This window comes from Callorhinchus milii, unplaced genomic scaffold, assembly GCF_018977255.1.
Source record: "Callorhinchus milii isolate IMCB2004 unplaced genomic scaffold, IMCB_Cmil_1.0 Scaffold3, whole genome shotgun sequence".
Taxonomy (NCBI): Eukaryota; Metazoa; Chordata; class Chondrichthyes; order Chimaeriformes; family Callorhinchidae; genus Callorhinchus; species Callorhinchus milii.
This window is the reverse complement of record NW_024704744.1, coordinates 88,607,804-88,620,024: the sequence shown is the minus strand read 5'-3', so window position 1 is coordinate 88,620,024 and position 12,221 is coordinate 88,607,804. Positions and strand designations below refer to the sequence as shown.

General features: G+C 39.8%; 1 protein-coding gene across 1 annotated transcript in view; it reads right to left on the bottom strand.

The window, feature by feature from the left end:
- The window catches only part of ush2a (Usher syndrome 2A (autosomal recessive, mild)), a 370,702-nt gene that overhangs the window by 62,336 nt on the left and 296,145 nt on the right, over nucleotides 1-12,221 (bottom strand). The window contains exons 59-62 of the mRNA XM_042333157.1: nucleotides 6,809-6,916; nucleotides 5,515-5,698; nucleotides 4,761-4,918; nucleotides 99-257 (exon numbers count right to left, since the gene is read on the bottom strand). Coding sequence (XP_042189091.1) covers nucleotides 99-257; nucleotides 4,761-4,918; nucleotides 5,515-5,698; nucleotides 6,809-6,916 — 609 coding nt within the window. The remainder of the gene's footprint in view (nucleotides 1-98; nucleotides 258-4,760; nucleotides 4,919-5,514; nucleotides 5,699-6,808; nucleotides 6,917-12,221) is intronic.

Genomic DNA, 12,221 nt, shown 5'->3' with positions numbered 1-12,221 from the left:
TACCCCCCCCACCCCACCACCCGCCCCAGCAATAAACAATATTATTAAAAAATATTTGATATATTATACAACAAACAAAGCACCTCTGTCTGACTTACCTGACTGACATGCCTGAATCCTTATCTCATAATCTGTAAATGGATTTAATCCCTCCACCAACAAAAACTGGGCTTGGCCTGCAGGTCGAATTATTGCTTGGTCAGTCCCTAGATTTAACGTAACGGAATACATCAGAAGGACGCTGGTGTTGAAAACACCTGCAAATGAAGAAAGAGAGAGTACAAAATAATGATCAGTTTACTAGCAGTGCTCAGCAAAGTAGGCTAGAGGAGTGAGCATTCCTCGCAACAACCTCTCATGAGAAAGGGACTGATAAAGAGTTAGGTTACAGATTTCTAACATTCGACAGTTATGACAAGGGGTAAAAGCATGTGCATATATATGTGTGTGTATATATATATATATATTATATATATACACCCTGATGCCATTACGGCCAACAATGTACTAGAGAAAGCTGAGAAAGCCAAGAATGAATTTTGCAATGAATTTCACCATTCAGATCAGCACAAGTATTCATTTGATCCTCAGATCAGAAAATTTTAATGTTAGTTTTATTGCTGGGCGGGGGAGGAGTATGTCTCACTGTTTGAGACATTAGTAGTAAACTTATACCTGATAATTGTTTGCTGCTATGAGTAGAGATTAGAGAAACTGGATCTACTTTCATTGGAACACAGAAGATTGAGGGGAAACTGATAGAGGACTTTAATATTATGAAGGGTTTTGATAGAAGCTATAGGGAGAAATTATTTCCACTGGTTGATGAGTGACTAGAGGAGCATTAGAAGGATTTTTTTTACAGAAAGTTGTCAGGATGTGAAATACCCTGTAGTATGCAATGGTTGTGGCAGGATTGAAGTTTTCAAGAGGGAACCAGATGGATATCTTAAAAAAAAGGGGGAAGAAGACAGGTGAAAGGACTGAACGGATTGCTCTTTCAAAGAGCAAATGAGGTGAAATGGCTTCTGAGCTTTAAATGACGCCAGCCAATGTGAATGAGAATGTATTTTGGCAGTTCATGGAGCACCCAAGTTTTAGCTTGTCTCTTCTGGCTGAACCTCAAAATCATGGCGTGTGAAAGGAATGCAGGATTCCCTGTATCATCCTGACTCTTAATAACTTTGTATCATGTAAGCATTAGCATACTGTTAAGTTTTTTTTTAATATTCTGAGTTGATGGGTATGTGGATATGTGGACGGATGAAGCCCTCAATATTTCATTGGTTGTAGTCAGTGACTGGAGGGTGAGTCAGTAACTAGAGTCAACGCAGGTCTCAAAATTCCATTCATACAGGTAACTGAATGGGAAAATTTTCATTGAATCAGCTATTTCGAGTGAGTGAGTGAGTGAGTGAGAGAGATAAATCTGGTGGCTCAAAATAGAGGTTTTAAAACCTGTTTTAGCATTTACTGGATAACATTTTATTTTTATTATTTTGAAAATTGGTTGCTGGTAAATTGTTTTGCTTCTATCAAGGTCCAAGGTGCTAATGTTGGTGAGTGGAACACTTTTATCACCTGGAAAGCACTGTCAGGTCTGGTTTAACATGTCAGATTAAAATTCCCTCTATTTTGTCCCTAAACCGGAACCTCAGAAAAACTTCCTGTGTTGCACGAAGTGTGATTTCTTTTACATCCCATGCCAACTATTGCCATGGCTTCTTTGAGTAAGAACATTTAGTGTTACACTTGACTTGGAAGTGTTTGGTGCTGACACTGAACACAGGACATGGGGGAATATCTTTCCTATCATATAGCTAAACTTTTCTTCTTGATAGCTTTAACAATAACAACAATATTGCTCTGTAACATTGCCTGTTTCCGCCACTATCTCGCGCCGAAGACCACTGAGATCCTCATCCATGCTTTCCTCATTTCCAGGCTTGAATATGCTAACTCCCTGCTCGCTAGACTTCCCAACTCCACAGGCTACAGATTATTCAGAACTCTGTAGCTCATGTTCTCCCTCACACCAAGCTCAGAAGCCGATCATCCCCATCCTCGCCCAGCTTCACTGGCTCTCCATCCCCCAAAAGATCAAGTTTAAGATCCTCGTCCTCACTTTCAAAGTCCTCCACGTTCTTCCTCCTCCATATCTCTGCAACCATCTAACACCTTACCAACCTTCCTGCTCCCTCTGCATGGCGGGCACTGGCTTGCTCCATGTCCCCCGCCCTTCCCGCCTCACCATCGGCGGTTGGGCCTTGAGCGTTTCTCTGCCTCCTCTCGAACTCTCTCGGAATGTTTTTGCCTCTCCCTTGCCTTCCTCAAGGCTCATCTCAAGACCTTCCTCTTTAACTATGACTTCAGTCATTCTCCCACCCCAACTCGCCTTGCCCTCCACCCCTCTTAATTCCAACCCCCAGCTCGGGTGCAAACCCTTTACTGTCCAGTGCCTTGGCATGTCATCCTGGCATAAAAGGCATTATATAAATGCATTTGCTGTTATTGTTGTTGTCTTTATAACTGTAATACTATTGTACAACAGCTCCCAGTTTGCAGTTTAATGTACAATGAGCAATTAATTCTGCCATAATAACCCCCATAAGCAGGCAAGCTAACTTGTGTGCAGTTGGTTCCTAAAAAATAAATGATTTGAAGTCTGCTTAATTCAAATACTCTTTGGGGATGTTGAGTTATGCAGTTTAATGTAACTTGAACTTTATTTTTCAGAGAATTACTATTATATTTCTTCCATCTAGAATGTGTATCCTTGTATTCAATGTGAGTCTCATCATTCTAGTTCTGTCCAAGGAGCCAAGCGTTAGTAGTTTGTTAGTATTCCCTGTGTTGACCCTTTTCATTATTCAGAACAATGAAGCATGGATCGTTAATTCAAGATTTATGAGGTTGAAATGTATGCAGAGAGCAGGTTGATTATTACTTTATCTTTATAAATGGAGAAAGTTAAATTATTTAACTTTCTTGATTAAAAAAATGCCATCGCGGATGCATCATCCTCAAAGATCCGTGGACAATGGCGGGGAGGAAATTAACCTGAATCATGCCGAACGTGTAACACTGACTGAAGGAGAAATAATGATGGATTTTAAACTGCTCTTTTATTCAAACATAAAAAGCGATTCTCTAAAAAGTTACTTGGATAATTTGGTAGTGTGTGTGCAGTATCCGTGTTAAGCCTCTGCGACGCTACCCTGCTTGGAGGGAGCTATATAAGTGCAAGTTTTATCATTTCCAGTCTCACAATGATCCCATTCATCTTTGTTCTGTCTTATAAAATAATAATAATCCTTGCATTTGATATATCACATCTTCGAGACATCTCAAAGCGCTTCGCAGAATATACTACAAAGTGTAGTAACTGTGTATTTTGTGGGCAAAACATAGAAGCCAATTGCGCACAGCAGTCTTAGCGCCAAACCTTAATCTCACTATTTTGTGTCGAATTGAGGTTCTTGTCATTTATTTTAGATGCTTACCAGGTCAGTACTTACTGCCTTAGAATTAATTAATTCATCAAGTGTAACGATTCGCTTAATGTGTGCCGACATGCATATAAAATGTATAGAAAATACACCTTAAATTACATTTAGATGATGGTTTCTTTAGGTTAAGACCAGATCTATTCTTCTTGGATCATTGTCATATTATTGGATATGTCAAGCTAGGCACAGATTTTAGATTCAAGACATTTTAGTCGTAGATAGTTGATAAATTACATGAATATCAGTGAAAACGCATTACAGTTGGAGACTGATAACTGTTTTTTGGAATAGAATCATAATAATAATAATAATAATAATAATCCTTGCATTTGATATAGCGCTTTTCACGTCGGGAGGACGTCCCAAAGCGCTTCACAGAACACACTGCAAAGTGAATTGACTGTATATTTGTGGGCGAACGCGGCAGCCAATTGCGCACAGCAATGTCCCACAAACAGTCGTAGATTGAAAATGACCAATTTATTATTATTTTTGGTTTTTGGAGGGATTATTATTAGGCTCTGTGTGGAGTAAGGAAACTTGCCCAAGGTTTCGCCCTGACCTGCCTGGAATTGAACTCAGGTGTCTCGCTTGCAAAGCGAGTGCTCTAACCACTGAGCTACAGGACTCCAACTCATTGAATGCTACAGCACAGAATGAAACCATTCATCCCATCATGCCAGTAGAAAGAGTTTTGAAAGAGCTATCCAATTAATCCCACTCCCCTGCTCTTACCCCAGAGTTTTGCAAAGTTTTTCTTTGCAAGTATATATCCATTTCGTTTTGAAAGTTATTATTGAATCTATTGTAGGTTCAGAGATACCACTGGCTACACCATGGACCTACAGGTTACAGGTAGTGTGAGGTGCTTCCTGTACTTGCTCGCTGGTGCAAAGGACCTCCCAGTATCAGTGGCTTCCCAGCTCCTGCTGGAAATGCCTGTGAGAGCAGTCTCCACTGACTGGCTGGCTTTTTGTATAGCCCAGCAAAATGAACAACACCAGTGACATCATGGGCTATCTGACTTCACAGAAGCACTACAACAGGACATGTTATAAAGCACAATCTGATTTTACGAACCCCACATTATAACATGGGCCCAACTGTGTCTATGCAGGATTGTAAATTCTCATGGGAATTAGGATTATTTCAAATATTATGAAAAATGCAGCTTCTCCCGTCTCCCTTCCCCAAAATGTGACAATAGCAATACAAAAAGTAACCAGGTGCACATGCAGACATTAACTGTACCAGGTGGAGTCCAGGCTACAAATAGTGAATATGAACTATTCACTGAGGCATTATAAGGAGCTGGAATTTGCTCTGGCGTTGAGATGGGTGTCTGAACAACATAATTTTTGCTTCTGTTTTTCCCTCCTCCTGTGCTGGCTTCCAATTGGTACACATATCTGAGGAAAATAAAGTGGAATAAAATGAAAGTTATATACTCTGCTTCGGCTCATCACGTCCTGCTTCCGTCTGAGAATTAATTTAGCTTCTCTAATGTGAACAACTGCAATAACTATGATTAAATGATGTCCTGATGGTCTGTGACTGTCTTTTCAAGTTAAGCACTTTCCATTAAAACAAGTATGGGTAAGTTTGTGGCATTTTAGAACACCCAGAAATGTTGCAAATTTTAGCCCTATATCAGTGAAGGAATGGCTTTGTCTTTGCATTTCATTCACATATAGCTCAATAGCTTTTTTTGTCTAATTCCTGCTAGGACATAAGGAAAGACAAAAGAAGAGCTGACATAAAGTACAATCATTAAAATATATCAATAAATACGAGGAGTCGCAATGGACAGAAGCTGATTGAATATCACCAATATTTGTCTTTTAAGAGCTCCCTTAAAGATTTTTCAAAATGTTTTAATGATTAAATATCAGCACTGCTCGGCTTTTTAAAGCAAGTCAAAATAATCTTTGAGACCACTCTTACAGATTGGATATCACCAATAATCACCTCTTAAAAGCCTGTTAAAGATCTGCAAACGTTTTACCTTGTGTCGGGCTGTAAGCCAGCATCTGTGTAATTACGATTTCTGCGTGTACCAGTGTAGATGACGGCATTATCACGCAGCAAGCGGAACTGTGTAATGATCCCGTTTGGTTTCTCTGGCTCTGTCCAGTAAAGTTCTACAGTGGAGGAGTTCACTATAACATGACAGGGCTTTGGCCAGATCCCTGCCGAAAACAAGTCATTCTTTTTTATTTTATTAAAGAACCAACCGAATTTGTTAGCCGCAAGTTTTAATCAACAGGTTGAAACGCTATCAATGTCAATCATGAAAATCATGAAAATTCTCAAATATGCAAATGATCAGTAGGACTGAGAGTTGGCTGATGTGTGAAAGGTACAGGAATCATTTTGCCAATTCTCTTGTGAATCCTGCAAATCATTTCTTCCCCCTTCCCCAATATGTAACCAGAAATGCAAACTTTATTGCATGTTTCTACGATGGGACAATTTGCAAAGGCCAATAGGTACAGTGAAATTGAGACATATTAGACCTGGAAGATCACAGGTTCAACCTTGTGATTTGTGCTAAGTCACCAGGTCTCAGACAGAAGGAAGAGACTTCATATATAACCTGAGTTGCCCTTGTTTAACAATGAAAATATCCTGCTGCTGCTTGCTATCCACTGATTATCATTCTTGAAAAGAGATATCTCAAAGTGGATCTGAAAGAGATATATACCATCGTAAGTGGGATTGAGAAATTAAAGTCATAACAATAACTAAGTCATGAGGACAAAAGGTCACAGGGTTAGGGTTTTAAAAGGCAATTTCAGGACAGACACCAGGAAGTATTTCTTTACGGAGAGTAAATAACAACTGGTTGAGGCCAGGAGCCTGAACTCATTCCAAAAACAGCCTGATATTGTGTTTGGAGGTTGGTAGGGACACGGTATTCTGGAAGGATGAGATCAGATGGGCCAAAGGGCTTTCTTCATTTGAATCAATCTTCCGATCTTGTGTGATGTGATTTCTGCTGGTGATTGAGCTTGAATGGCAGAGCTCGGTGTGACATCCCAAGGTCAAATAGCTTGATGGTATTCATTGTATAGATTCAAACATGAAATATGCTTTGATCAGTGACTTACGTACACAAAATATAAAATATATGAAACTGAATTGGTCGGAAGGAAGAAGCTTTCTCATTGGATCATTACCGTTTTTTAAAATCTGCTGCACAAGGTGCAGAAACACCTGCATTTGTCGAAGTCTGTCAAGAATTAACATCTACATAATGTAAATAGAAATTAAATTAGCCCTGCAGCTGTCTCTCATACCTTGTGGTGAAGCTTGCAACGTTCTGCTTGTTGCAGGCTGACTGGTGCTGCATCCCGCTGAAGTGCACGCAGTTACTGTGAAACTGTAGTTATTGTGTGGCTGAAGACCTGCACGAAAATAGAAATGCGGTTTGTATGCTTTGTGTATGAACCCTTCAGGTTCACAAACTCCCAAATAATGCTAAATCAACATGTGCAATGTCAACTCTAAAATCTGACGCACAAGATAATAATAATAATAATAATAATCCTTGCACTTGATAATAGTGCTTTTCACGTCTTCTCCACATCTCAAAGCGCTTCACAGAATAGACTGTAAAGTGAATTGACCGTATATTTGTGGGCGAAACGCGGCAGCCACTTGCGCATAGCAGTGTCCCACAAAAAGTCGTGGATTGAAGTGACCAATTTATTATTGCTTTTTGTTTTGGAGGGATTATTATTAGGCGTGTGGAGTAAGGAAACTTGCCCAAGGTTTCGCCCTGCCTGGAATTGAACCCAGGTGTCTCGCTTGCAAGGCGAGTGCTCTAACCACTGAGCTACAGGATTCCAAGATGCTGCTTCCCCCCACCCCCCCACCCCGGAGTACACGGGTTTCTACCAAATTTGCAGAAATGCACTACTTATTTATTACTTATGTAATGCACTACTTATAACAACATCTCAGAGCGCTTAACAGTGACAGAGCTTGACCCCCTGCCGGGGGCTGGGACAGGGAGGTGACCGTAAGCACGGTCGAAGAGGAAAGGTTTCAGGCGAGACTTGAAAAAGGGGAGAGAGGGGCAAGGTGGAGGGATTGAGGGAGAGAATTCCAAAGTTTCGGGGCGTAGTGGCTGAAAGCGAGACCTCCGATGGTGGGGCGGAGGGTGCCAGGGACGAGCAGGAGGCCGGTACCAGTTGAGCGGAGGAGCCGGGTGGTGGACGGAGAGGTCGGGAGATGCCAGATACTGAAGGGATTTGAACACAAGGTGTGAGGATCTTGAAGTTGATCCATTCGGTGATGGGGAACCAGTGGAGCTTGGCCAGAACTGGTGACATGTGGGTACGGAGTTTGGTCCGGGTAAGTATGCGGGCGGCAGAGTTCTGAATGAGCTGGATCTTTTGGAGGTGGAGCTGGGGAGACCGGAGTGCATTTAAGTTATCCAAGCGTGAGGTGACAAACACACCTCCCCTCTGCACTTATGCACTCTCGCCTCTGAGTCAGATGATTGTTTGTTTATCCCCATGTCGGGACTTTGAACTCAAAGTCATGGCTGACAATCCAATGCAGTCCTGGAGGAGTGCAGGAATATTGAAGATGCTGTCCTTCAACAACAACAAACAACAACAAATTGCCTTTATATAGCGCCTTTCACGTCAGGCGCTGGATGAAATGTTAAACTGAGGACCCATCTGCCTATTCAGGTGGACATGAGAAACCCCATGGCACTGCTTGAAAAGAGAAGGGAATTTCTCCTGGTCTCTTGGCCAACAATCACACAAGATAAAATTGGTCACTCACTTCAGCTATTTGTGGGATATTGCTGTGTACCAATTGGCTTCTGCATTCAGCTACAAAATACAGTCACTATACATTACAGCAAATCCTGTGAAATGGTTTGAGACTTGATGTCAAATGCAAGGATTATTATTATTATTGTCATTTATTTATGGCATGGTTTTATTATTATTATATTATTATTATTCATAGTTTATGGAAGTGCCTAAGAGCAACCATGATTGTTTAAATTGGTGATCCATTTAATAAGTAGTACTTTGAAAGAAATATTTAAGCTTTGTTTAAGGGAGTGCACATATTTATTGTGGCATGTATGTTCTATTCCTACAAGAATTTGAATGTTGAGATTTGTGTACCAGGTCCTGAGAGATGTATCCCACCCAAAAAAAATGACTGGAATGTTTTATTTCAATACTCTTCCATTCTTGGACGAAGATTTTTTAATTAATCACTAAGCTCTCACGTCTTTCTCCTCCAGAGCTCATCCTTCAAGTGTTTTCCTTTCAACTGTGGCATTTTACCTATTTCCAGCTTCCTCAAGGATTCTTTGCAACCAGTGCCAAATCCTTCACCTGCTTCATCTCCATTTAAAGCATTTGATCATTTGGGAGGGGGAATACAGATATTCATATTCATATTTGTTTCTGCTCCTCTGCTTTTTGTACTATTAGTCAATGTTTTAAACCTGTCTCATGCAACAAAACGCACTTTCAATTATATACTCTGTTTCAATTCTCAGTTAGTGCTTTGGTCCTCATTGGGATCGCCAATGGATTAGATGTGTTAAATCAATTCCTCACATCAATCTTCAAAAATAGAGATCATCGACAAATTCTTAAAGCCAGTTTGGCTCAGCAATCTCTAACACCCTGTATTTAGAGGCCACTGTAGGATGTGTATTTAAAGGTGATAAAGGAATTGATGAAAATGATTGGATTATGAACACAAAATGCTTTAGAGGTGGCAAGTACATGGAGCAACCAGCGAGGCAAGACGATGGGGAAATTATTGAATTTCTTCAGCATAATTGAGAATAATACTTTTACTTTAAATCAAAAAATCTGTTAAGAAATTACCCCATTATCTTACTATTTGTATCAATTAACTGGCAGTAGCTTAATTCAAAGGCACAAAAAATAAGACTGGGTGGAAAAGTGGGTTCAAATACTGTGGGTTTTGCCTGTTGGACCTGGGAGCTAATCTGGTCCCTGCCTTTGGATGAGACATTAAACGGAGGCTCTATTTTACTAATCTGGTGGATGTTCAAGTTCCCATGGTACAACTCAAAAATAGAAAAGTTTATTTCACAGTCTTGGTCAACAAACCCCCAGATGAAAATTGGTCATTCACTTCACAGCTGTTGGTGGGACATTGCGGTGGACAAATTAGTTGCTGAGTCATTAAACTTTACAGAGTGCTTTCAGATGTCCTCCCAATGTTAAAGGTGCTGTATCAAATGGAAGGATTTTTATTGTTATTAGATTGATGAGGTGAAAATCTCTATCTGAAGGCTGCTCTGGTTGCATGTGACTTTGTGCAGTTCCCCATCAGTATGGATGGATAGCACAAAACTGCCCAAAATGTACCCTACTTTCCATTTGACTTCCATAGAGAGTACAAGACTGGTTGGAAAGTGAAAAAAATACACTCAAGCACTTCAGTGCTTATGCAGATTTACCTTCTTAAATGTACAATACATAAATGTTAAATTGACAACAAAAAGGCTTTATTTTCTTTCAATTTATGTTCAAGAAAAAGTTAAATTGCTTTCAGCATTTATTGCCTTTAGGTTACTTTAAAGAAATCTAAAAAATGATGTTTCCAGGCTGCTTTAAGTTCCAGACATTGCATTCTTGCAATAATCATTGATTTACAGAGTGATAATGATGTTTAATCAATGCTCTGTTTTTCTATCCAATTTGTTGCGGGCCTCAGATTTGTTTAATTTTCACTAGTCATTTCCATCAGAGGCTGACTATGACACAAAATTATTAGAGCTCTATCCGAGGCGCTGAATATAAAACAATATTGAACAATCAGAAAATGGCCAGTAGCAACAGCAAAGCTATTTCTAGCTGATAAATAATAAGAAATCAAATTTAGTTCAACTCTTGGAATGCAACCATGAGGTCACCCATTTCTTGAGAACAGCACTTAAATGACTATACATGTTTAACCATTTCCTATTTTTTAAAAAAGAAGTTTTAATGGGGTAAAATTTATTATATCAGAATCCATGCAATTGGTATAGCACCTTATCAAGTTGTTGAGACTTCTTAAAGTGCTTCACCGGACTTTACTGTGAGTGTTACTGCCTGTGTATTTTATTGGCAAAGCATAGGAGCTGATTTATTCACAGCTATACCTGAAATCATAAGTGAAGTGAGTGACCAATGTTATTTGGAGGATTGTTGGCCAGAACACAAGGAGATACTTTTTTTGAACAGTGCCATGTGAATATTTAATGTCCACCTGAAGAGACAGATGAGGCCTCGGTTTAATATCTCATCTGAAAGATGGCAACAATGGAGCGCTCCCCAGCACTGCATTGGACAGGCTGCTTAGGCTGTGAGTTTAAAATTCCGGCGTTGGGCTTGAAAGTGCAACTTTCTGACTCAACGAGGCGAGGGTGCTATCCACTAAGCCATGGTGATACATAAATGTGCTCCAGTTTAGAAGCATTTTTTGGTGTTATTTAAGGAATATTGAATAAGCAACAGCAATTGGAGCACTTTGTCTTCAGGTAAATAGTTTCTACTATTTCTACTATTTAGGTATTATTTAAATACTATTTAGGTCCAGATGGTACCACTTTTTGGGGGATGCTCAAGCGAATGATTTTCATTTTGTAAAGTTAGGCCCCACACTGTCCTCTGAGTTCGTTTATTTTGTTAGATAATTGTGCAGCGCTCAAAGGGTGTTTCTGCCAAAGAGACGCTCTAGGAAGTGCTTGCCTCAGTCAAAAAGAATAATTTGGGGGATTGAATTGGCTAGTTCCCTGGCCTGCGACCCTCTGGCTGGTGGTTATCAAAAGTTCCTTAAATAACACAAGGAATTATTTAAAACTGTTGCACATGACACACCCATTGTATTAGAGACCAACAGGGCACTGTTCAACTGCTTTTCCAAGCCCATTGACTCTTTGACAATTTTCGTGGCATTTTGCACCAATGGAGTCAATGTTTTTACAGGGTTTGAAGAACATTTTAAGGTTTAACATTTAACATACAACACATGATCATATGACATCATATCGCATGATCATATCTTTTCGCCATTTTAATTTTTTAGGTATCTAGCAGAGGTCCATGTGAAACAAATACATTTTGCAAACGGTAAGCTGAATGAAATGAAAACCCTGGTTAACAATTCAAAAACGCAAAGGACTTCACGGGCAATTACCGCTATGTGTAGTGACTGTTTTTTCAGAAAACTAAACAACAATTTGCATAAGCAAGGTTCCACAAACAAAGATGAGATGAATGACCAATTACTGAGTCAAGAGGATTGTTGGCATGGACAACAGGAAAACCTCCCTTCTCTTTTCAAATAGCACCTTTAGGCATCTTTAACGTCCACCTGAAAAGGCAAGTGGGACAATCGTTTGACAGCTCATTTCCCAGACAGTCTCTGGCAATGCAGCACTCTCCCCCATCACCCACCCCCACACACATTACTGATCTGAAGTATCAGTCAGGACTGTGAGCTTATATTGCCTTATGAGGACTTGTGCATCATTTTAGTCCAATGATAAAATACGAAAGTAACACATTACTTGATAATCTTCTGTGGTGACTATGCAAATAAGGGGATAGAGGACAGAAAGATGTCAAACATATTTTCCCGAACAGTCTTAAGAGAAGATATCTCGGCGTGTATACAACAGAGGTGTATACAATATTATATAGGTTTTAA